At 36.8% G+C, this 27,330-nt stretch overlaps 1 protein-coding gene and 1 pseudogene across 4 annotated transcripts in view; one reads left to right on the forward strand and one right to left on the reverse strand.

Moving 5' to 3' along the window:
- Positions 1–13,956: 13,956 nt before the first annotated feature.
- Positions 13,957–27,330, reverse strand: part of PIBF1 (progesterone immunomodulatory binding factor 1) — a 214,689-nt gene continuing 201,315 nt past the window's right edge. For 2 of the 4 annotated variants that reach the window (XM_086710673.1, XM_086710666.1), the window contains exons 17-18: positions 23,755–23,928; positions 13,957–14,252 (exon numbers count right to left, since the gene is read on the reverse strand). In XM_086710673.1, the coding sequence (XP_086566799.1) occupies positions 14,202–14,252; positions 23,755–23,928 (225 nt within the window). In that variant the 3' untranslated portion in view covers positions 13,957–14,201. Of the gene's footprint in view, positions 14,253–23,754; positions 23,929–24,302; positions 24,380–27,330 lie in introns of those variants that run through there. The other 2 variants (XM_086710681.1, XR_015252640.1) reach the window with 2 other exon arrangements.
- Positions 20,342–20,490, forward strand: LOC112861927 (U2 spliceosomal RNA; annotated as a pseudogene).

A 27,330-nucleotide genomic window follows, 5' to 3' on the forward strand; every position in this document is an offset into this window, starting at 1 on the left:
TTTGAGGAGGTGACTAGGTCATGAGGGTCAAGATCTCATGAATATGGTTAGTGCCTTTATAAAACAGACCCCAGAGAGCTCCCTAACCCCTTCTGCAGGTGAAGACACAGCAATAAGACACAGCTACCCAGGAACCAAGAGGTAGAACTTCACCAGACATTGAATTTTTTGTGCCTTGATCTTGGACCACGTAGCAGTCAGAATGGAGAAATAAATTTCTGATATTTGTAGGCCACTCAGTCTATGGTATTTGGACTAAGGCATTTTTTTAAACCAAAATTCAATATGAAAAAAAAATCAGAAAACAAGTGCCATTTTCCTTCTTTCCTTCCTTTCTTCCTACCCTTCAACGCAATTTCCAGGAGCAATTTTTATGTGCTGGGGATATGGCAGGGTCAGATAAGATGGTCTGCTTTCATGGTATGTATGTCCTATTGAGGAGGGACAGCCTATGAACAAATAAAAGAAATAAGAATTTCAGATATTGCTCTAAATAAAAGAAAACAGACATGGAATACAGAGGGGCCATTGTGTATGTGACAAGGAAGGGAATGAACCCTAAGCTTCAAAATAGGAATTTAAGGAGTCTACATATTGAATAGGTTAAAAAAGAACTTTGTATTTAAAAATTAAATTCAAGACTATTTGTGAGGTCAAAGAAAATCATATCAACATCTGTACAGTTCTGCTGAAACTACTTACTCCTGATCCTATAAAACCAAAACAAATAAGTATGCTTTAAAAAAACAAACTTTTGGGGCGCCTGGGTGGCTCAGTCGGTTGGGCGGCCAACTTCGGCTCAGGTCATGATCTCGCGGTCTGTGAGTTCGAGCCCTGCGTCGGGCTCTGTGCTGACAGCTCAGAGCCTGGAGCCTGTTTCGGATTCTGTGTCTCCCTCTCGCTGACCCTCCCCTGTTCATGCTCTGTCTCTCTCTGTCTCAAAAATAAATAAAAACGTTAAAAAAATTAAAAAAAACCAAACTTTTTTAAATGTTTTTATTTTTGAGAGAGGGAGACAGAGCACAAGCAGGAGAGGAATAGAGAGAGAGGGAGACGCAGAATCTGAAACAGGCTCCAGGCTCCGAGATGTCAGCACAGAGCCGGATGCGGGGCTTGAACTCATAAACTGTGAGATCATGACCTGAGCCAAAGTTGGACGCTCAACCGATCCAGCCACCCAGGTGCCCCGTGTTTTTTCTTTAATACTCAATTCACCTGTCTGCATGAATAGTTGCTAGAATAATCACATGCTAAATTTTATTTCACCTTTATTGAAACAACAGGTACATAAAGAACTTGTGACTGAAGATCCACATGGAGATGTGGTGTCTTTGGCCATATAATTTATTTTGATCAATGCATACACCTTGATCCAACTGGATGGAAACTGGACCGTTAAGTCTACAATTAATTAAAATACATATATATTTGGGGCACCTGGCTGGCTCAGTCAGTAGAACACGCAGCTCTTGATCTTGGGGTTGTGAATCCAAGCCCCGCGTTGGATGTCAAGATTATTTAAAAATAAAATCTTAGAAAAAAAAGAAATACATACATATTTGTGGGCATTCAGTGCCACATAAGGAAAGACATGGGTGTCCTCCCTCCCTGTCCCCAGATTCATTGATTCAACCATCCTTTATTAACCATTCAGCATGTGTAAGGCGTTGTTCTAAGCTCTGAGGATACCAGTGACTATGCCGGGAAGTTCTTTACCTTCCTAGAGTTTTCTCTAATGGGCATAGCATAGTCACCAAAGGTAACTGGAATTAGATACAGGTTTTTATTATTTGTTCCAGGTCCTTAGGATGATAACTTTGTAGTAGCTCCAAGGAAAAGCATTTTGAGGAAAAGCGCTTTTTACAATTTATAGAATACTAGAAGTAAGAAAATAAAAGTGGAAGTAACATTTTACAGAGCAGATAGTATGATCCTGGAACTGTACAAGTAAGTAATCAGTAATGACGATCCAATCATACCAATAATAGTAAATCAAGATGATCATATCAGAAATAAATGGAAGGAACTGGACGTAAAAGAGGCAGAAGATTTATGACTGTGGGTGCAGTACTGCAGATAAGTGAGGAGAGTAATGAGAGAGAAGTCATCAGTAGTTTAGAATGTCTAAACACATTTTAGAGCACAATTTTTTAATGTTAGTGACATTTCTGCTATATAAATTAACAACTTGCTTACTAAAAGCACTAACAGATGGTGTTTAAGGAATTACAAATGCTACGAACTTTTAAGGTTTAGGGGATAGGTATTTAATTTTAGATTCTCAGTAAATGTTTTCATTGTCCTATAGTTACTAAACAGAGAATCAAGTGTGATTAGATATAGAAAATACATATTCAATAAATACCTGATACAACAGGTCAAAGAAGATACAAAAACAGATCAAAGAAGATACAAAAGCAGACTCATTCTCATTCAGGTACCAATATTAACTAAAGGAAATTAAAAGAAGAAAGCTTCTTTTAATTTTTATTTTTTTTTAATGTTTATTTATTTTTGAGAGAGAGAGAGAGACAGAGTGTGGGCAGGAGAGGGGCAGAGAGAGAGGGACGCACAGAATCCGAAGCAGGCTCCAGGCTCTGAACTGTCAGCACAAAGACCGCCTGATACGGGGCTCCAACCCACAAACCATGAGATCATGACCTGAGCCCAAGTCAGACGCTTAACCAACTGAGCCACTCAGGCGCCCCAGAAAGTTTTTTTTTGTTGTTTTGTTTTGTTTTGTTTTGTTGTAAAAGAAAGGCAAGATAAAGGAGGGAAGAAGGAATGGAGGGAGAGAGAGAAGACTTAATAAGTATACGACCATGGAGAATCTCATAGTACTTTCTTGAAAATGATGTCAGTGGAAATATATAACAGTGATATAAATAAATCCTATCACTTAAAGACAGTGTTGGGATGCCTGAGTGGCTCAGTTGGTTAAGCAATGGATTCTTGATTTTGCCTCAGGGCTTGATGTCACGGTTGGTGAGTTCAAGCCTCACAACAGGTTCTGCGCTGACAGCGTGAAGCCTGCTTGGGATTCTCTCTCTCTCTCTCTCTCTCTCTCTCTCTCTGTCTCTCTCTCTCCATCCCCCATTCATGCCTGCACACGTTCTCAGTCTCAAAATAAACATTAAAAATACTCTTAAAAAAAATAAAGACAATGTTTATAAGATGACTAAAATGACTCACATTTCCATTGTATTAAGCGACATAGGTAAGAGGCACCTGCGTGGCTCAGTCAGTTGGGCATCCAATTTCAACCCAGGTCATGATCTCCTAGTTGGTGGGATCCAGCAGAGCCTGGAACCTGCTTCAGCTTCTGTGTCTCCCTCTCTCTCTCTGCCCCTCCCCCGCTCACACTCTGTCTCTCAAAAATAAATAAACACTAAAAAAAATGACACAGGTAAGATATGAGGTACACTCTTCTTTTTTACGAGGAATGTTGAAACATTGGAAGTCTGAACGAGGACTTCGAAATCACATTACAACAGGAACATTCAACAACAGAATGAAATAATCTGTGTGGCTGGTACGGAGGGGAGGTATCGCGGCACATGAGAATAAAGTAGTCCACTGCCGAGGAAATGATAGACTCACCATTTCCTGCGTTAGAGCAGATATGCAACTGGAAGGCAGGTTCACGGGCCCCCAGAACGGAAGGACTGGACCGTAACCTGATGGAAGAAATTAGCCTACAATGGCCGGGGTGGGGTCAGGACTGGCGATCGGAGACCTAGAAAATGAGAATCCGCTGGCAGCGCCCATCCTAGTGTTGTCTAGGGCAGTGGTTTGGGAAACTTTTGTTTAAAGAACTACATTAACACAGAACCCAAAACATTTTGTATCATGATCCCAGTTCTCCAGCAGTGCGAGTGCATGGGAAGCCGGAGATCTAACCGGAAAGGAGGGTGCGGTTTTCCAGGCGGAGGAAGAAGCCTGTGGTGAAAACCCTGAGAAAAGAAAGAGCTGCGGTGTCTAAGGAACTGTAAAAAGTACGAGTAACGTAAGGAGTAGCTCAAGAGGAGTTGGAAGGCGCGCAGAGCTGCGCTCTCAGGGCCCCAGGAGTGTGTGGGTTGCAACCCATCAGCTACTGCCAAGCAGCGCCGCAGGCACCTGTGCCCAGAGCGACGGTCGTGGTTTGATGCTGGCCACGGGGGAGGTATTTATGGCATCTCACCATGGAAATCTGGTCTTACCAGATCTGGGTCTTTTTTTCCTGGAAGCCGCTTGTTAAACATTCACGAGCACACCGTTCCATAAGAGGGTAAACTTCTGTTCCTGTTTTTTACAATTACAGACAACGTGTCAAAGACCAGGCAGAGGTTTTACGAATCAACATGCTAAGTACAGGGTGATAGGGTAAAATTATAGTGTATAATAAATAAACAGTAATAGTATAATACGAGGTTTTTACAAATATTTCGAAGTCACGGCAAACAGTCCTCCCACCATCCCTGGCTTTACTAGGAAGGAAACTATAATGATAAATTAACTGAAAGGTGTTCGAAACGTTTCCCTAAAACGGCAAAGCTGATACTCAAGTTTTTTGATCAGCTTCTACGATTTATCCTCATCTTTGGGGGCTTACGTTTTGATTATTTGAAGGACAAAATTGCAATTAATTTTTTTTTCTCTGCTCTGAATCCATTTATTCCACAGGACAGGGCATTTTAGAAAAAAAAAATACCTATACTTTCACTCTTTTTCTATGCTTGAAACTACACGTTATTAGTTTTTATGAAGTTGTCAGCAATAGAAACAACTGTTATATTATGTGCTGTGGAATTGAATGATTTAAAATGTTTAGAGCTTACCCCCCCCCCCATAAGTGATATATAAGCATTTCCATTATTAGAAGAAAAGAAACATATTGTATCTGGGTTAAGAGGACAGTCATTTTTATTCTACTCCATCTCATTCCATTCGGGGCAATATGTTAGATTCTAAACTGCTTCTTACAGTTTAGAGCCTGTTTCATTAGTCACAGAATTAAATGTATTAGGTAGTGTTATGTTTTTGAATCGGAAAGTGCTCAACTATAAAATAAGAAAAATAAAAGTAAAGCCCAAAAGACAAAATAATGTATCAAAAATTTGTTTAAAAGATGTATGAAGATTTTTCTCATCTAAACTATATTCTCCTTGAAAATAAAGGAAGCATAACATACTTCTACTACAATAACTAAAAACACTGGCTAAATTTAGGATACTTTTGGGATCTATAGAGTGGGGGTAATGAAATATATGTTTTTGTCCATCTGTTTAGAAGCATTTACCTTAATATTATGCCAACACAGCAATCTTTTTAATTTGATTTTTATTTATTATTGAAGTATAATTTGCATACAATGTTATATTAGTTTCCGGCATACAACATGGTGAGTTGACAATTCTGTTCATTACTCAATGCTCAACATCTGTCACCATGCAATGTTATTATAATTATAACTATATTCCCTTTGCTGAACTTTTCCTTGCCATGACTTACTAATTTCATAACTGGAAATTTGTACCTCTTAATCCCCTTCATCTATTTTGCCCATACCCCAACCTACCTCACCTCTGGCAACTACTAGTTTGTTCCTTGTATGTAAAAGTCTGTTTCTGTGTTGGTTCACTTGTTTTGCTTTTTATATTCGACATATAAGAGAAATCATATGGTATTTGCCTTTCTCTGTCTGACTTATTTCACTTAGCATAATACCCCCTAGGTCCATCCATGTTGTTGCAAATGGCAAGATTTCATTTCTTTTTATGGCTGAGTAGTATTCCCTTGTTATGTATATACCACATCTTTATCCATTCACTTATCAATGGACACTTGGGTTGCTTTCATATCTTGGCTATTTTAAATAATTCTGCAATAAACATAGGGGTTCATATATCTATTCTAATTAGAATTTTTGTTTTTTGGGGGGTAAAAACCCAGTAGTGGAGTTACTGAATCAAATGGTATTTCTATTTTAAATTAATTTTTTACTTTTTTTTTTAACATTTATTTCCTTTTGAGAGATAGAACATGAGTGGGGATGGGACAGAGAAACAGGGAGGCACAGAATCTGAAGCAGGCTCCAGGTTCTGAGCTGCCAGCACATTGGGCTCAAATCCATGAACTGTGAGATCATGACCTGAGCTGAAGTTGTGTGCTTAACCGATTGAGCCATCCAGGTGTCCCTTAATTAATTAAATTATTAATTAAATTAAATTAATTCTTTGGTATTTCTACTTTTAAAGAACTGCCATACCATTTCCCACAGTTGTTGCACCAATTTATATTCCCACCAACAGTGCATGATGGTTCCCATTTCTCCACAATCTCACCAACAGTTGTTATTTCTTGTTTTTTTGATGACTGCCATTCTGACATGTGTGAGGTGACATCTCATTGTGGTTTTGATTTGCATTTCCCTGATGATGAGAAGTGTTGAGCATCTTTTCATGTGTCTATTGGCCATCTTATGTCTTTTTTTTTTGGAAAAATGTCTATTTGGGTCCTTTGCCTGATTTTTAATTGCATTATTATTATTATTATTATTGGTGTTGAGTTGTGTAAGTTCTTTATATTAAAAAATAACCCCTTATACAGTAGTTTTTAAAGTTAATTCTGGGAACTTGCTTATGGTTCACCATAGTTTTCTAGTTCCAAATCACAATTTATCTGCTATTCCAGAACAAACTCATTTTGCTAGTACAAAACAAAAACAAAAACAAAAACAAAAACAAAAAACATAGTTCTGAACTTCTAGTCTGTGAAGGTAGCAAGTGAAATACCTTTCGCAACTATTGAGAAATAAGTGTTACATTATGATCAACATAGTTAAGAATTTTAAAAATTGCCAATGATGTACAATATTATGATTAAAATTGCCATGATTGCATTAAATGAAAAATAAAATTATTCTCTACCTTATATGAAATCAATATTTATTATTTGTTTATTTGTTTGTTTGTTTGTTTGTTTGTTTATTTCAATCAATATTTAACATGGGTTGAGTAAAAATCAAGGCTCATCTATCTGGTCATTTACAATTTTGAATTAAATTTACTGAAACATGGCACTGTGCTCTTAACTTCTACCTCAATTGTATTTTGTTCTGTTTTTCAAGTTCATGACTTATAAGTACTTATATAAACTGTAGATTAAACTTTAAATAAAAAATTGTCGTATAAAAAAAGAAAAGATTGTTCTGTGGAGAATGGTTTGGAGAGAGGCATGAGTAGATTTATGGAGATCAGGTAGAATACTACTGATATAATTTAGGGAAGAGGACATAAGGGCTTGAATTAAGTTGGTGACAGAAATTCATAAACAGTAAATGAAATACAAAATATAAAAATCAAGAAGTTGAAATCTCTACAAAAATCTTAACTTACATTGGATGTATCAATAGGAGCTTATGATTTCCCCCCTCCATTTAAGAACGTTAATTTCGCAGCTCTATTAAAGAGGCTACAAATAAGGCCTGGAAACATTGAACATTCCAATACCCATAACGTCCTACATTCTGGATTTAGTCAATTCCTTCTTCATAGTGTTATTCAGCTTGATCTATTTCTTGCTTTGCCTTTAGATTGAAGTTAGATCTGAAGACTTGATTTGATTCAGGGTAAGTTTGTTTTTCCCAAGGATACTGCATAGGTATTGTTTTATATTTCACATTATATCACATCAAGAGGCACATAATTTCTGCTTGCCCCACTTTTAGTGATAATAAGGTAGATCAGAAAATTTAGGTGATTATGGCCTGATGTAAAGTTCCCTATTATCCTTGTATCTCATTGCTTCAGCATTCATTGGTGATTGATGCCCGAATCATTTATTTCATTAGGGGTTACTAAGTAGTGATTTCCTCCTTTTCTTTTCAAACATTTTTAAGGTACAACTGACATATAATAAACTGCACATTTAAAAAAAATGTACAATTTTATAAACCGTAAACACTCACGAAACCACTACCACAAACAGCATATCTGTCTCCCTCCCCTGCCCTGCCAATGTTTATGCTGCCCTTTTGTTTACTTGGAAATTCTCATAATCAAAATTTTTTTAAACAGGGGAAATATTTATAAGGCAGATCAACAAGGCTGGGTGATTGAATGCTTGGGAGTAAATAAGAGAAGGGTCTAGAATGACTCCTACAATTATGCTATGAGCCATTTAGAGTACATAGATGGTGGTACCATTTATTGAGGGACTGGAAAAGAAACTTGGTGAATTCAGTTTTGTTTTGGTTTTTTGTTTTTGTTTTGTTTTGGTTCAAGTTAGGTTTGAGGTCACAATGGGACATCCAAGTAGACACATCAAGTAGTCAGGTGTTAAAAGAAACAGTTTGACCTAGAGATATACATTTGGGAATATTGGCATATAGTAACTAAAGCCAGGGAGTAGAAATTATCAAGAGATTCAATATAGAACAGGAAAAAGATTTAAGGGGAAAAAGAAACTGAAATGTTCTCATGTTTCATGATCAGCTAAAAGAGGAGGAAGGAGGAAAATGATGAGTTTACAGTATTGCAGAAGCCAAGGGAAAATAGGGAATGTTCCATCTGTGCCGATCATGGAGTTGTATTCTGTAGAATAGTTTTACTTCTTGCTCAAAATACATGATTTATACACCAGTGAGTGGGGGCATACTCTTGAAAGATGTCACCTTCAGTACCTTAAGTAATAAAATTAAGTTTCTGAGCCTGTAGAGCTGAGGCCTGGACTATGGACTCTTGTAAATCAACCAAAAGAAACGATACCTAGTGAGGACTCTTGATAGCTAGCCGCCGAGCTTTGGTGACCTCTAAGCCTCAGGAAATCTTTCTTTGAAGCATTTATAGTACTTATTACTTTCTAAACTAAGTAACATTAAAATAAATTATTTTCCCTGCCCCCTTTTTTGCATATTCTTAGCTTCGCAAGATCTTAGAATGAATGAAAGGGAATCTGACTCACTAATAGCTTCAACCTTCTCTAAGGGGTTGGGAATCCTGCTTTAAACTTTCTGATGGGTGATTATCTAACCACTGTCGGTATAATATGGTGAATTTGGAGTACTCATGGTCACTGGGTGATAGTTCTTTTCAGAAATTCTTACATTGAGGATAAGATAAAATCTCTTCTCTGGTGTTTGAGACATCATAGAGTTCTTTTTCAAAGCCCTTTGGAAAAGGAAGAGAACAAACACTTCAAAATTTGAATGCCTTACACATTTTAAGTGTTTCACGTTTGTCGAATGAATGCATGAATTAATTAACGCATGGATGATTTAGTTGGTTCTGAAAAGCTTATTATATACTATTAACTTAGTAAGAATTGTGAGAACACGGAATTCCTTAGTGTCAGAATCCTTTAACACTGGAACATTATCTTTAGGAATAGATCCGATACCTATAAATTTTTCTTGAATAAAAATTCAGCTATGCTACATCTTATCCATTTTTTTTTTTCCCTCCAAAGAAAGCTGATAAATCAAGATTTTTCCCCCTCCTTTCTGTCCCACTGGGGTGGGGGTGGGGATAGGGAGTGAGGCATGAGAAGCAGTAGAGTATACTGGAAAGAGCATGGCCATTAGAATTAGACAGTCTTGGTTCAGATCCACTTCTATTTATTACGTGTCTGATCTTGGGCCATTAAGTTACTCTGAGTCTTAGTTTCTTCATTTTAAAAATGAAGATAATGCTTACTTGGCAAAGTTACTGTTTAGATTAAGTAAATTAAGGAGTAGAAAGCATGTAACACAGCAACTGGCTGACAGAATGAGCTTGATAATGGTAGCCATTACTCTTACATTTGGGCAACGTTTCATAAAACATTTACCAGGAAAAAAAAGAATATTATGCTAATCTTGTTTTATTTACGTTTTAATAAGAAAATGCCAAAGCCAGGAAAGGATTATGATAAAGTTAGGAAATAAGGAGATTTGTAATAGTCAAGAGGTGAAAGCAACCCAGATGTCCATCAAGGGATAAATGGATTAAAAAAAAATGTGTTATATACAAACAGTAGAATATTATTCAGCAATAAATAAGGAAATTTTGACATATGCTACAATATGGATGAACCTTGAGGACATTTTGCTGCGTGTAATAAGCCAGTCATAAAAAGACAAATACTGTGTGATTCCACTTATATGAAATCTAAAGTAGTCAAATTCATAGAAACAGAAGTATGGTGGGTTGCTGGGGAGGGAAAAAGGGGAAATGAGAGGCTGTTTAATGAGTATTTCAGATTTGAGAGATGAGAAAGTCTGGAGGTTTGCTGTACAACTATGTGAATAGAGTCAATACTACTGAACTGTACATTTAAAAATTAAATGTACATTAAAAAAACTGTACATTAAAAATTTTGTTATGTGTTTTTTACCATAATAATAATAATAATAATAATAATAATAATAAAGAAATGGTAAGGAGGAAAAAGTGAAGAAGTGAAGGTCTGGAAATTTGGAGAAAAGGCAAGGGTTGTAGTGACATTAAGAAATGAGCTACAATAGATTTCAGGATACTAAAAAAAAAAAAAAACTCTAGTTTTTAAGACATTAGTAAAATAAAAATTTACATCACTGTATCTCATCTCTGCTCAAATTCATCAAATAAACATTTCCTACTTAAGTTCAAGGCACAGTGCTAAATTACCAAGGACCAAAAAAGCCTAAGAAATAATTCTTGCCTTCAAGGAAATAGACAAGCATAAACAATTATTATAAAACATGGTAGGCAGAATTAAAGATAGATAAAGTACAGAGAATTTAATACAGATTATTATGGCAGAACAGATAAGACTTTCTGATAGGAGTGGCATCTGAATTAGAAATCCACAAAGGTCTTCCAAGAAGCTTTCATGTCACAATCAAGCAGGAAGTTAAGGAATGGGTGAAATAGGTAATAGGGATTAAGAGGTACAATCTTCTAGTTATACAATAAGTCATGGGGATATAAGGTACAACTAAGGAATATAGTCAATAACATTGTAATAACTTTGTGTGGTGACATAGGGTAACTAGACCTATTGTGGTGGTCATTTCATAATGTATAAAAATATCAACTCCCTATGTTGTGCATCTGAAACTAAAAATTATAGTATGTCAAATATAATTCAATAAAAAACAAAACATCCTAACCCTGAGATTTATTAATAGATATTATGGTAAGAAATGATACTAGGAACTTTTTTTCCCCAAGGAATTATATCTAGTAATGAAAGGAAAGAAAGAGGGAAGAATATTAAGGATCTGGAGACAGAAAGACTTCCTCAATTTCTTCATCACTGCAGTTTCTATTTCTTAAATGAGCTCCTAATTTTCCTACTTCTGTGCCCTTGTTCACATCACTATTTTATTATTTGTTTATTTTTTAAAACATTTTTAACCATTTATTTTTTCCTATACAGCTTTGATTTTATTATTTACTTATTTATTTAATTTATTTTTAAAATTTACATTCAAGTTAGTTATCGTATAGTGCAACAATGATTTCAGGAGTAGATTCCTTAATGCCCCTTACCCATTTAGCCCATCCCCTCTCCCACAGCCCCTCCCCGTAACCCTTTGTTTGTTCTCCATATTTAAGAGTCTCTTATGTTTTGTCCCCCTCCATTTTTATTTTTGCTTCCGTTCCCTTATGTTCATCTGTTTTGTCTCTTAAAGTCCTCATATGAGTGAAGTCATATGATATTGGTCTTTCTCTGACTAATTTCGCTTGACATAATACCCTCTAGTTCCATCCACGTAGGTGAAAATGGCAAGATTTCATTCTTTTTGATTGCTGAGTAATACTCCATTGTATATATATACATCTTCTTTATCCATTCATCCATCGATGGACATTTGGGCTCTTTCCATACTTTGGCTATTGTCGATAGTGCTGTAATAAATATTGGGGTGCATGTGTCCCTTCAAAACAGCATACCTGTATCCCTTGGATAAATACCTAGTAGTGCAATTGCTGGGTTGTAGGGTAGTTCTTTTTTTAATTTTTTGAGGAACCTCCATACTGTTTTCCAGAGTGGCTGCACCAATTTGCATTCCCACCAGCAGTGCAAAAGAGATCCTCTTTCTCCGCATCCTTGCCAACACCTGTTGTTGCCTGAGTTGTTACCGTTAGCCATTCTGACAGGTGTGAGGTGATATCTCATTGTAGTTTTGATTTGTATTTCCCTGATGATGAATGATGTTGAGCATTTTTTCATGTGTTGGCTGGCCATCTGGAGGTCTTCTTTGGAGAAGGGTCTATTCATGTCTTTTGCCCATTTCTTCACTGGAATATTTGTTTTTTGGGTGGTGAGTTTGAGAAGTTCTTTAGATTTTGGATACTAACCCTTTATCTGATATGTCGTTTGCAAATACCTTCTCCCATTCTGTCAGTTGCCTTTCAGTTTTGCTGATTGTTTCCTTCGCTGTGCAGAAGCTTTTTATTTTGATGAGGTCCCAACAGTTCATTTTTACTCCTGTTTTTCTTGCCTCCAGAGATGTGGAGTAAGAAGACGTTGAGTAAGAAGTTGATGCGGGCAAGATCAAAGAGGTTTTTGCCTGCTTTCTCCTCGAAGATTTTGATGGTTTTCTGTCTTACATTGAAGTCTTTCATCCATTTTGAGTTTATGTTTGTGAATGGTGTAAGAAAGTGGTCCAAGCTCATTCTTCTGCATGTCACTGTCCAGTCTTCCCAGCATCACTTGCTGAAGAGACTGTCTTTATTTCATTGGATATTCTTTCCTGCTTTGTCAAAGATTAGTTGGCCATTCGTTTGTGGGCCCATTTCTCGGTTTTCTAGTCTGTTCCATTGATCTGAGTGTCTGTTTTTGTGCCATCACATCATTAATTTAACTTGGGTAATCAATCAGTATCCCTTTGTATTAAAATATCATATAATAATGGATTGACTAAAATAAATTACAAAGTGCTTTTAGATTAATAATTAGAATTGAACATAAGACATTTTCTATCATTTTAGAAGGAAACAAATTATGTCTACGAATTAATATAGTTTTAATGAATCATATAAGTACTCTGGATTTTACATGCACGCCTAAGAAAGGTCATATTCACAAACCTTTGTTGCAGAAAGTGTATTAGAAGATGTTTAACTAAATGAAACAAAGAGGGGAGATGAGATTAGGGTCTTCAGGTCGATGATAGATTTGTAAGTATATACTATCATCAAAGGCTTTTTCTGTTCTCTCACTCACCTAACAGTCTGCACTATTGTGATTTTCAAAGAACACATTGAACAGATGGTACTTGTGTTTCACATCTACAGAAATCAACTTCCGTATCACTGGTTCCTCACTAGGAAATAGGGAGGGACTTTGCCACCCCCGAGGACAGAGGCGGTTCTGCTTAACACAACTGGGGGTGGTGGTGCTACTGTCATCTAGTGGCGGAGGCCAGAGATGCTGCTGAACATCTCACAACGCAGAGAACTGCCCCCACCAACTCCACCCGGAACGAAGAATTATCCAGCCACTATGTTCAACACTGGTTGAGAAAACCTGATTTATAAAAACATATTTTTTCTTTTCTTTCTCTACTTCCCTCCTTCCCCTTCTTCTTTACGTTTTATCTCTTGAATGAGAAATGGGACATATTTTGTATCAAGAAAAAGAGAAAGTATTATTCATTTTTTTTTCTCACTGACTAGAAATTGGGTCCATACTGCATCTGAATCAGCACTGTTTAGACCAATGTACCAAGAGACTTTCTACCAAATTCTTACTTGACCAACGGAGTAACAGATTTTCTACTAGACTTTATTGATTAATGATCATATTATAAGGAAAAACAGAGCCCAAAGAAATAGTTGGCAATTCATATTCGCCTACATGATATTTGACCACCGTCACTGGGCATTTGAAGTGTCTTCTAATAGATTTCACAAATGATTCTTAATTTTAAAAACGTAATGTGTCTTGGTATTTATGTTACGACATTTAAGCCTAGTATTTATATATGTAGAAAAAAGCTCCAAAATGTAAATCATAAGAGTATATGATATTTATTTTGTAACACAATAGGTAAAACCAAATACAAAGTGGACTACTGTCTGCACGTTATACATTTTGATTCTTAGGCTGAAATCTCTTAATTTAACATTTGGTTAAAATAAGCTTTGGTTATTTAAAAAAAAAATGTCAAGTCCATGATTAAGATAAACTTTTTGCTCATCAGAGAAAGAACTTCAGGAGTAAATAATGATACAGCAAATCCATCCAAAACACTAGGTCTTCATCTTTTGTTTCTTAGACCACTCAGGTGCTTCTTTTTTGGTCTGTTAAAAACAAAAAAACAAAAATCAAGTAAAATGCTTATAAGGAAAATAAGAGAGGCCATTCAGAGAACCAAGTACCTATATATACTGGGGCTTTGTGTGTAAAATTGCAGGAAATAATTGCTTTTCTTAATTCGGAAGGCTACTCAAAGGCAAAGGTTCAGAAATAATTTCTCATCTGGTAGGTCTGTAGAAAAAACACACATCTGTGTTTTCTGGCTCAAGGCTTGTACATAACACACACATAGGTAAGTATTTATGAATTGATTTTATTTTCAAAGAGAATTACAAAAAATCAAGGACATGGCTCTTTTCATTTGTCTTATGCATCTATATATGAATATTTATCCACTCAATGGATATTTACTGAAGGATTAGTGGGGCCAAATCACTGTACTTTGAGCTTCTGAATTGCAAAGTATTTGCCAGAGTACTTCTTAAGCTTTACTGCTCAATTGTTTCAATCTAAAAAGCGTCTGGCTGTACAGAGTAGTAACAAAAAAGCAAGGGAGGTTGACCGTTAAAGAATAAAGCACTCAGAACCCTGTATACATAAGGCACTGATTCCGATCAAAACATCCTATTTTATACAATATTACAATAAGTATACAGTGTACTTCTTTCCCACTTAGATCTGCTTCAAAGTAAGAAGGACCATATTCCTAAATATAGATACATATATGTATACATATGTGTAGGCACATAGATTAGTATGATAGCTTATGATTTTATCTTTTTTATATTGTTTTATGTTCCATAGCAGATGTACACAATGTTGGAAGTGACATCAATGATCAACTCCTCTTGACCTTATCTATGCCACTGGCCAGGTTCAATGACCACCAAATAAATCAGTGGACCCTCCTCCACCCCCGTTTTACACTGTGGCTCTAATGAGCTATAGATACTTTCACAGGATGGTTCCTACAGGTGACTAAAATTCAGTCTGTCAAAATGAACTCCCCCATCCCTCCATCGTCTCTGTCTTGGTGAACAGTATCATACTTTGCTCAATCATTGAAACCAGAAATATTTGATTCCTCTTCATCCTAGATTTCTCCTTTTCACTGACTACACCCATTATAAACAGGCTAAAACTTAACTTTTATTGAATACCTTTTTAACTTATTCTGTTCTTATCTTGACCTCACTGGGCCGTCATTGTTTCTAGCTTAATTCCTGTATGACCTCCTAATTCTGATTTGGCTCTCTCTTGTGTTCAATTAATTGCCCACAATCCTTCTAACTTTAGCTTTCTAAAATGTAAATCTGTATTAAAACACTTCAGTATTTCCTTCATTAAAACAAAGTTCAAAGTCCTTAGTACTAAAGGTGAAAGAGGGGTTCCTGGCTGGCTCAGTCGGTAGAGCATGTAACTCTTGATCTCAGGGTCTTGAGTTCAAGCCCCACGTTGGCCATGGAGCCTACTAAAAAAAAAAAAAAAAAAAAAAAAAAGAATAAGGGGATCCTGGATGGCTCAGTTGGTTAAGTATCTGATGTTGGCTCCGGTCATGATCTCCAGTCCTCGATTTCGAGCCCACATTGGGCTCTCTGCTCTCAGCAAAGAGCCAACTTCAAAGAGCCAACTTCGGATCCTCTGTCCCCCTCCTTCTCTGCCCCTCTCCAGCTCTCTTGCATGCTCTCTCTCTCAAAAATAAATAAATAAAAAACATCAGGGGCGCCTGGGTGGCGCAGTCGGTTAAGCGTCCGACTTCAGCCAGGTCACGATCTCGCAGTCCGTGAGTTCGAGCCCCGCGTTGGGCTGATGGCTCAGAACCTGGAGCCTGTTTCCGATTCTGTGTCTCCCTCTCTCTCTGCCCCTCCCCCGTTCATGCTCTGTCTCTCTCTGTCCCAAAAATAAATAAACGTTGAAAAAAAAAAATTAAAAAACATCAAAAGAAAAAAAGAAGAATACAATGCACAATATTTAAAAAAAAAAAAAAGGTGAAAGAAGCTTCCATGGCCAAATCAGGAAATCATAGGGAAGGGCAGGTGCTATCTGCTAAGAGATTTAAAAAGTGGCAGAGGCTGGGGTACCTGGTGAGTTCAGTTGGTAGAGCATGTGACTCCTGATGTCAGGGTTGTGAGTTCAAGACACATGTTGGGTGTAGAGATTACTTAAAAAAAAATAAGATCTTTAAAAGCAAAAGCAAAAAAAAAAAAAAAAAAATGTGGCAGATGCCAACTAAATCCAAAAGAATCAGAATGCTAGTTTATTAACTGGTAATAAGAAATACAATTGTTGGAGCACTAGGGTGGCTCAGTCGATTAAGCGTCTGACTTAGGCTCAGGGCATGATCTCACAGTTTGTGAGTTCAAGTCCCACACTGCGTGAGCCCCGCTTCTCTCTCTCTCTTCCTCTCTTTCTGCCCCTTCTGGGATTCTCTCTTTCTCTGCCCCTTGCTCACTTGTGCCCCCTCTCACTCTCAAGAAAAAGAGAATAAAAATTAAAAAATTAAAAATATTTTAAAAACCTCATTTAGCTTTAAATGCTTTACAGCAGGAATTCAGATATGCAAAAACAAAATCCACTTAAAAAAACCCCAACAGACTAGAATAGAAAAGGTCAGAGTATGTGCCACAGCTGGGGCAAATTCTGTTTTGACAAAGTGTGTGACGGTCACTAAGTCACAATGTGAACTGTTTTGTTTTTTTTTTAACTGTGGCTCCTTGACAAAAAAAAATCTCTAAGCGGCTTCTGTAGACTAAGCTACAGCTTATAGCAAAGGGTAGATAATTTGTACACCTGTGTTTTTTTCAATCAACTGATACAAAAAATATTACTACTATGTGTGTATGGGAAGAAAGTAAATAAAACTCTTGATATTGAAAAGGAATCTTAAGACCCAAAAAGGACAATATAAGAATTTCAGTAGTAGACAGTTTTTCCTGACTCCTTTTATCTGTCTGGTCCACTGCAGACCAAGTCCCTTCCATCCCCTCCCCATCAGTACTTCCTTTTAACAGATGTGCTAATGAAGTAGATTTGCCATAATCAAATGTACCTCTTTCCAGGCATTAGTGGCTTTTCCTCTTTATAAATTGACTTTCGAGATACTTGATCTCTCACAGTTTCCATTACATGAAATCTTTTTTATATGTGTACATGGAACACAGCTTTAATTCTTATGTGCTGGTTTAGGCTAATTATATTTGCAATTTTATAAAGAAACCATACAAATCAGTGAAAATTTTGGATTATGAGTAGAGTGTTAACAAACGCTAAAGTAAGCTGTACTCCAGATGTAGGGAGCGCTCAGAGGGCTGTGCTACATACAAATGACAGGATTAACTGGAAACCTATCAGGAGTAATCTACCACTACAATGTGATTCTGGAGATAAATAACTGATAAGATAGGTACCTATTGTCACGGAGAAGCAGTCAACTAAAACATCAGTATATTACTCTGGGGGGCTTGGGTGGCTCAGTCTATTAAGCAGATTAAAAGTCTGACTCTTGATTTCAGCTCAGGTCATGACCTCATGGTTGGTGAGTTCAAGCCCTGCATCTGTGCTCTGCACAGACAGTGTGGAACCTGCTTGGGAGTCTCTCTCTCTGCTCCTCTGCTGCTCATGCTATCTCAAAAAAAATTAGTATGTTATTGGAGATTACAACATATTGAGAAAGTATTTAAAATAAGAAAGAATGATGATAATGCAGGCATAATACACCTGGTAGATTATTCCTGGAATCTAGAAAAAGAGCTAGAAACTAAGAATCCATTAGTGCTCAACCAGTGCCACTTTTCTAAAGGAAAAAAAAAAAAGATGATGTCTATTACATATCATTACTTTCTTTTCCAAAAAAGATATAATCTTGGAATCACAGAAATAAATATTTAGAGTCTTCACAGGCAGGGCCCAACTTAAGTGAGTCTATCTAGGCAGCGGACCCGGCTTTCTTACCAACCAAATGAGAGATTCCCCAGATCGTTCAACCTTCACCACCCTCCTTCCATGTTCACAAAGAAATTCCTTACTTCAAAATTACCTTACCAGCTAAAGTACAACAGGAAGAAGCTGCCATTAGAATTCACAATGTTAGAATCAAAAAGTTACTTTTTAATTTTTTTGATTACGTAGGCTCCATGCCCAGTGTGGGGTTTGAACTCATGACCCTGACATCAAGGGTCGCACACTCTACTGACTCAGCCAGTCAGATAACCCCAAAAGTTATATTTTTTGAAATGTAAATGTTGCATTCACTCAATTACTATTTTATAAATAACTGCTAAACTCACTTTTGATGAATGAGGAGAAAAATTGTTTTTATATATAACCTATATACCTAGACACAATTTTAAACTGTGGCAAAATACACACAACATCGTTATCATTTTTAAGTGTACAGGTCAGTAGTATTAAGTATATTCATGTTGTTGTGTGACTATCACCACCATCCATTCACCTTGTGTAACTGAAACTCTGTCCCCATTAAACAATAACTCCTCACTCCCCCTAGTCCCTGGCAGCCACCGTTCCCCTTTCTGCCTCTATGACTCTGACTACTCTAGGTATATCCTATCTACTTTTATTTCTCTTTTGTCCTAAGGAAAGTGTTAATGGATCATGAAGTGACTGAAGTGAGGGCCAAGAATGTAGTAAGAAAGGAATAAAGTCAAGGTATAAAAAAACATGTATTAGACATCTTAATATTAAATATGGAAAGGAGCACAAATTTGAAAATACTTTGTCAATACTGTACTTTTTCGGCCTTTGGAATTTCTCTCTCTAACCCTACCTGTCACCTGTCAAAATCTTAGACATTCTTCAAGGCCAACCTCAAACACTTTCTGCGGGAACCCACCAACATCACACTATCTATTCTTTTTTTTAAATTCCCATAGAACTTAGTATTTTCTTTACTTTAAAGTAGTCCACCCGATTTCATCTATATCAAAATGATCAAATCTTCTATAATGTTAAGCATGGGTTCTTGCATATAGTCAGGATGAACTTGTTGAACTGAATTGTACTTATTCAAACATTTTTTTTGTCTTCCAGGTGACCACATGTAGCCTTCTAAATCACTTCTACGGAGAGAGTTACGTGCTCATATAAGCATTATGTATAAATTATATAAACTTACCTTACCATTCAGCAGATGCTAGCCATTGAGATAACCAATCTAAGTTAAGATCTGAACCCTACCACAAACTCATAATTTGGAAACTTCATATACTATGTACTGGTGCTACCCATTTTTTTTTAAGTTATTTATTTATTTTGAGAGAGACAGGAAGAGAGAGAAATAGAGAGTGAGTGGGGGAGGGGCACAGAGAAGGAGAGAGAATCCCAGTCAGGTTCCAAACTATCAGTGCAGAGCCTGATGTGGAACTCAAACTCATGAACCGTGAGATCATAAACTGAGCCAAAGTCGGACGCTTAACTGACTGAGCCACCCAGGTGCCCCTGGTGCTACCCATTCTTATTATGTTCCCTGCCCTCCCTAGAGCCTAAGGCTCTTTATTGTTTCAATGCTTACAATCTGCGTGGAGAAAAGACTAAGAACAGGATTGCTCATATCTGCATTTTTATTGAGAAAATAGTGACAATGATATGAATCCTGAGTAAAGATGCTGGTTTGGAAAAGGATGGTAGCAGAAAACTAGCAAAAGGTAGTCCCGTGCGTCTCTGGAAGGAAAAAAGAAAGTTGCTTCAAAGAGGATTAGAATAGCTCCAGTTTTCTTCTAGAAAGGAGATAGGTAAGGCTAGAGAAAAGGGGTAGCACAGCTAAAAGCTACATTGAGACAGGAAGTAGATGATTAGTGGGAATGAATGGGGTGTTTGTGAATGACAGGGACTGAAATGGTGCCGCCTGTTGCAGAAGTGGCACTAACCACAGTGTGGGGACTAACCACAGACTTAGGAGCTGCCTCTTTCACTCTCCCTGTCCTTTTAGTTTTAACACTGAAGTTTCCCACCCAGTAGAGTTTTAACAGCAAAGAAGATAAGTAAATCAGGAAGGCACATAACCGTTTTTTTTTTTTTTTTTTTAAGTCCTCAACGAGCAAATATTTGAGAGTATCAGCTCTGTTCATGAGCTGTGCAAGGCAATGGAAACACAGCTCCTATCCTTAAAGCATTTATTGCTTCTTGGCCTTTTGGCTAAGATCAAGTGTACTATCCTTAAAGCATTTACATTCTGTGGTTCAGTCTAGTCTTTGTTAGTGCATTAAATGCCTGAAAAACAACTTTGCCATATCTGCGATTTCGATGGCCAGCACTTGTCCATAAAATGCACCTTTTGGGGCTGTCTTCTTATGTATCACGTGAGCACTGCAAAACATTCATTTGAATATAATAGCATATAAAGAAAAATGTTGCAAGCTCTTATTCTTCCTTCTCTTCTGTATCACAGCTGTACCTCCACCCCATTGCCCAGGCAAAAGTAGTTTTGTGTGTTTTCCTCATACAAAAATATGCGTGTATGAACACACATCCATCCATCTATCCAGCATTAAATCTGGTATCAGGGAAAAATACCAATAGCAAATAATTTCAGCCAAAGGATCTAGAAGCAAGTTAGAAATGTTTCCATTTTTGAGGACACCTGGATGGCTCAGTCGGTCAAGTGTCCCACTTCGGCTCAGGTCATGATCTCATGGTTCATGAGTTCGAGCCACACTGTGGGCTCTGTGTGGACAGCTCAGAGCCTAGAGCCTGGAGCCTGCTTCAGATTCTGTGTCTCCCTCTCTCTCTGCCCCTCCCCCGCTCACACTGTGTCTCTCTGTCAAAAATAAATAAACATTAAAAAAAATTAAAAAAGAAAAAAGAAATGTTTCCAATTTTATGGGCCGCTTGGGTGGCTCAGTCAGGTAAGCATCCGACTCTTGATTTCAGCTCAGGTCATGATCTTACAGTATGTGAGATCGAGCCCCACGTCAGCTCCACGCAGAGCCTGTCTGGGATTTCCTCTTTGCCCCTCCTGTGTGTGTGTGCATGTTCTCTATCAAATTAAATAAGTAAACATTAAAAGAAAGAAACATTTCCATTTTTGCTATAAAACTAAGATTATTAAATAATTAAAACTTATTTTCAAATATTTGCATCATAAATTCCTTATTAACATTATCAGAGAAGATACAAGAAAAATATTGGTATGGAAAATTAAAAATATTCAAATAGCAACTGTAAAAATTATAATGCCAAAAAAGAATCATAGCATGTTGGTATACAAGATGTCCAGGGGTGCCCAAGTGGCTTAGTCGGTTCAGTGTCCGACTCCTGGTTTTGGCTCAGGTCAAGATCTCACAGTTTGTGAGTTTGAGCCCCATGTCAGGCTCCACACTGGGTATGGAGCCTGGTTAAAATTCTCTCTCTCCCTCTCTCTCTGCCCCTCTCCCCTGTTCACATTCTCTCTCTCAAAATAAATAAACATTAAAAAAAAAAATGTCCAGACTTCATCTCATATGATCTCCTCCCTAATTTTACAGACAAGAACCAGCTCAGAGTGTTTAAATGGTTTGCTCCCAGTTACCCAGTCAATTCACATGAACAATTTTGCATTAGCACAAGGCCTTGATGCGACTGGTTTACAGTATTAGCTTTCAGTTTTCATTAGGGTATAGCTGAGGTCATACCTTGTTTTTGTTTTTGTTTTAAACTCATGGCCCTGAGATCAAGAGTTATATGCTCTATGGACTGAGCCAGCCAGGCGCCCCTGAGCTATACTTCTGACAATTTTTCCCTTATTATAAAAGAAATTAAGTTTTTCATACCCCCCCTAGAAAACACAGATAGGGAAAAAGAAGGAAATAAAACTCACCCAATTAATACTTTATATTTTGAATCTTCTTAATTTTGTTCTCATCGCATAACCTTATTTTGAGGTACTGGAGAAATTTTACTGTTAATTATACACTGGGTACAGTCAAGATATCAGAATCAGTTATCATCCAAAGTGAGAAATACAGGAGATCAGGGTTAGAAGGAATAGCTCATTGCTTGGAACAGAGAAGGGTCAGAAAAGCAGATCAGAGGGCGTGATAGGCTTTAACTATTTGGCTGTACCTCGTGGTTTTCATCTGACCTTACTTTTCCCATCAACATCTATGCAGTTTGTTCTTTTCTTATAGATTATAATATAATAGACATATCATATCGTCTGCCATAATCTTAGCCCACTTTCGGAGCCACGGTGCTTTGGAATAAATAGCTGTAGGCAGCTTTATTTGGTACCATGTGATCCCTGCTCACTAGTACGAGTGGCCATTCAATAGGCTGACTAATAACCTTAACAAGTCTCACCACAAAGGGGTTTTACCCAACAAAAATAAGTTGCACCAATCAGATTCTTGTTTTTGGAACTTACAGAGAGAACTAGGTTATAACAGAGTAGATCTGAGAAGGAAACATGTCTCAAGACAAGGGGCCAAGTGCAAGTTGATGAGGAAGTGGAAACTATGAGTAAGCAGAAATTGGGAGAGAAACAAAGAGAAGCTGGTGTGCTACCAGAGGAAAAGATCCCAGGACACAGCTGTGGAAATCCGGAAATCCGTATAGCTGTCTCGTTTCCTGGCTGGTCAATCTAGGCCTCCTGTTTTCTCTCTCCTGTTAGCACAGCCTCCATTACTGCCACATGAATCCTTACAGTAATTATCCCTTATTTTATCTAAATTGTAACTCTGTCATTTTTTTTTAAAAGGATGTTGCACCAAGTAATCACCATATCTCATTGATCTTGAGCATTATCTGAATGTATACAGAAATAGCTTAGATCAGAAACTCCTATACTTGACTAATTCTTACAATCATCTAGTTTTAAGTTTTAAAAAATGAAATTCTGGGGACTCACTAAATCAGAATATCATACAGAAAATCTGTCTGGTTTTTAGTTTCTGTTCCGATGGTAAAAATCACACTTCTTCTGAGAAATTAAAGGATGGGAAACGATGCTGAAGTGTAATATTTAATAATGTTAATCCTGTTTGATTCTGTTGTCTTTTTATTCTTATTTTTATTTGTTAAAACACCATTTTCAGTATTTTCTGTATTATCAATCCAAAGTTTTCTGATTTTTTGTTCTCTGAATGATTTCTGTGCCTGTACATTTCTACCTAATAATGTATTTCAGTTTATATTAATATGATTGGTTTTATACTTTACGAAGAACCTCTTAGAGCAAAATATACTAATTTACAAATAAGAGGGGGCAGGTGATATTCTGCATTCCTTTTTATTCTTAAATAAATTAAAAAATTATACAAAATGTCTTCCTGATTCCCCTAGAAGTCCTGGAGGCTGAAGGAGGTAAATGCTACATTAAGGCTAATTTCTGGGCAAGTCTAATATAGTAACTAAAAATATAAAACCCCACTATCAGCTGTAAGGTAGGTAACACATACATTCAGAAGTGGGATTAATACAGCTCTCTCGAGGCCTTTTAATAAAATGATTAAAAGTAGTTTAAAACCAATATGAATAAGAGGCAAGAAATTTAAAATATATTTATGAAAATCAGAGATATTAAAATTCTAAGTTAATTTCGATTGTACTTACAAAGAGTGTTGGTTTGGGTATAAATATATTGTCTTCATGTTCTCTAGGCACATTTAAAATCTTTGATTTATGATCTTCTGTCATATTTTTTGCTTCTGTTTTAGTAAGAAGTAACTGGTCCTCAGAACGCTTACTGCGCATATTGGTGACAATCTGTTTCATTGTCGCCAATTCCTGTTGATAAATGAAGATAGAACATAATGGCAAGAATGATTTTAGCAAGCAGACTAATCATGACTGATGTTAAAACATAACATGCCCATGTACAATGATGCACATAATAATCGATTAGTATCAATATTTTTAGTATAGTAAGTGATAAATCGGTAATTCCATACTCTAGTGGGTTCCTGATATTTCTGCATATTGGAATCACCTGTGGCACTTCAAAAACTATTGATTCCTGTGCCCCACTCCCCCAGAGATTGTGAGTAACTGGGCTGGGATATGGCCTCAGCTTTGGAATTTTCTAAAGCTCTCCAAGTGATTCTAACAGACAAATTTGGGAACCGCTTACATTGCCATGTTCCACTGCAGTTTTTCTATACCTGTTTGGTGAGTAGATGAGTTAGGTACTTAAGTTTTTCTCTTCTGCCTCTTCAATTATCCCATTTCCTTTTGATGCCTTATATAAAGAAGGTAAAGGAAAAAGAATGCAAAACTTTTTTTCTTGCCTACTAATCACCAGTTCAAACCTTAAGTTCCATACAATTTCAGGATTTTTTAAACCGTACCATTCCCTCTTCTTTTACAAGTGAAAACTGGAGTTGGCTTTAGCAGTGGCTGCTTGAACTATGAATTAATTATGCTGAACCTCTTAAATAAGAGCACAGATCACAATTTTCAGTCATTTCCTCTTCCAAGTCTATTTTGTCTTTTATTTCTCCCCACACTGAAACCTTCAGCATCTAACACTAATTAGTGGATATTTATGATTAATTACTAAATTCATTCAATGAAACACAAGCATTTGGAGGACAGACTAAACTTTTCTTTACCTTACTTCCGTAGAATAATGGTGGGCTGTGCTGGAAATAATTTTTTCCTATTATTTTATTTCATTTTCATGCCAAGACATAAGAGTTATGGAGGTAGAGAGATGTTCTGCTCCCTTCTACTAATCTGTTTATAGACATCAGCTCTGTGTCAGAGCAAGTTCCTACAGGCCTTCCCCCCCCCCACCCCCGGCTGTCATTAGTTCTATTTAGAACCATCTAGCTTGAGTGAGTATTTTAAAACATAGCTGTTGAGTTCAAGCCACCGAGCCTTAATAAATCTTAGGGCCAACAGAGGAGCTGGAAGAAATGGTGCCAGAATCCTTTTTCTCCTTTCTGCAGTACTGGGGTTGGCTTGGCCGCTGGACATGAAATGTGTATACCTTCAGACACTGCCAATCTGATAGAATATTATTTGAGCCTTTGGAGGGCTCTTTTTGCTTTCAAGATTATTTCATTTATATGTTCCCTAGAGTGAAGTACCTAATCACTGATTTGATGTTAAACATGTCTGGTATTATGGTAGATTTTAGCTCGTGTTCTACTTTCCATGGTAAGTAGAAGGGAAAGGGGAGATGATGGACTCTCAGCCTATCAAAAGAAAACTTTCTATCTGGAAGAACCTAAATTTACTTGCCATAACTTTTGTATCATAGCATGAAGGTAAAATAATAGGAAAAAATAAGCTTTAATACAGCCTACTACTAGTCTCCAGATTAACACAGTGAAGAGGATCATTCATATTTGCTGGGGAAGGGGACAGGGAGGGCAACGAGGATGAGGAGGGAGAACAGGAAGGAGTTGCAGGTACACTAGGCAGAGGGTTTTGGCTCCTAGGTGCCCTAGAGGAGCCATAATTTGGTTTCTCTTGGGCTTCCTTCTGCCGCCGGTATAGGAGCAGTTACAGGAAGCAGCTCATTCCTGATGCTGGTCAAGAGACAGAAGGGAAATCATATATGTCGTTGCTTTATCCACACAAGGACCACTCAATTTATGGTGCTGTCATAGTCTACCTTTGTCCATCTGATTGCATTAAACAATGTTAGCATGGTTTCTGAAATCTAGATAAAGAACACTTTTTAAGCAACACAGTTCTGTAAAAATCCTATTAAGATGATATAGCTACAATGGATACCAAAAGAACATGTAGAAAAATTTTGTTCAGTTTTATTATGCTTGGTCATAAATGATCCACCCCCTTTTATACCAATGGTAAATTTGGGGAAAGAAAATTCCACTGTAACATCATATACAATCTAGAATAACATCATCTACTGAACACATAGAAAAGCAAGCACATGTACTGGAAATATTTTAGTTAGGTTAGAAGTCAAAGACACATCTATTCGTGACTCTGTTATTAACTATGTAAATTTACACAATCTGTTCATTCTGTTCAATGAACTTCAGTTTCCTAATTGATAATATCTACGCTTGTGTTACTTTTTTGGATATTTGCCAGTCGGATAAGTGAATGTGTTTATTTAGCATTTCTTCTGTTGGGAGGTTAAGCAGCTTCTCCTATATTTATAAAGATATTTCCTTTTCTGTTGATATCCTTGGCCCATTTTTCTCCCAGATGATTGGTCATTTTCTTCTGCATTTCAAGGAGCTCTCTATATGTTAGAGCCCTTTGTAGTATGAGTGGCAGTTTTTCTTCCCCCTTGTTTATATTTTATTTGACTATGTTTACACTTAAACAAAATTTTTTTTTTTTGCTATGCAGAACTTTCTGATTCTGATGTAGCTGAATATATCAATCTCTCATTGTACAGCCTTCTCTGTGTTTTCTTCTTCCATTTTCCTCAAGATAGTTTTATGGTTTTTCTTTTCCTTTTCAAACATTTAGACCTCTAATCTGTTTGAAGTTTATCCTAGCTTATGGTGAAGGGTGTGGATTCAACATCTTTCCCCCATAGCTATTCTATAATAACATTATATGTTCACCCACTTCAGATGCTTATCTTTATCTTATACTAAATTTTCATATAAGTATATGATTTATTTCTGGACTTTTAAACTCTATACCAATAGTCTGTCAATTCATGCCCCCATGTCACACTGTTATAATGTTTAATGATTCAAGTATTTTTAGGGCTATATTCATAGAAATAGGGGTGGAATTATGTTAAATTACAAGAAAAACTTAGAAAGAACGGACTTATATAATACTGAGTCTTCCTAACCATGGCAATATTTTAATATATTTTTCACCTAATTTTTGGCATAAATTGTCATGCCTTATTTGGTTGTTACTATTACAAATAAATGGTTATAGTTGTGAGATTCCAATTCTTAGACTGACAAAACGAAAATAAACAAACCAACATAACGTACACGAGCTAGAAAACTTGCTTGTCACTACAAAACAGAATCCTTTGGTGAGATGAAGTCACCTTGAGATCTTCTGGTTTGTTCCTGATCTGGTTTGATTCTCACCATGTTCTTGCCTGGCTCCTGATCACTGGCTCCATCTCCTATTTAAGATTCTGCTCTTATTGTTTGGACTTGACTTTGGCATTTCATTTCTCTAGCTTTTGATTCTGCTTTTCTCTGCTCTACAACTGTCCTTTTTTGACTG

This window comes from Puma concolor, chromosome A1 (genome assembly GCF_028749965.1).
Source record: "Puma concolor isolate L17-30 chromosome A1, mPumCon1.1.hap2, whole genome shotgun sequence".
In the NCBI taxonomy this organism is placed as follows: domain Eukaryota; kingdom Metazoa; phylum Chordata; class Mammalia; order Carnivora; family Felidae; genus Puma; species Puma concolor.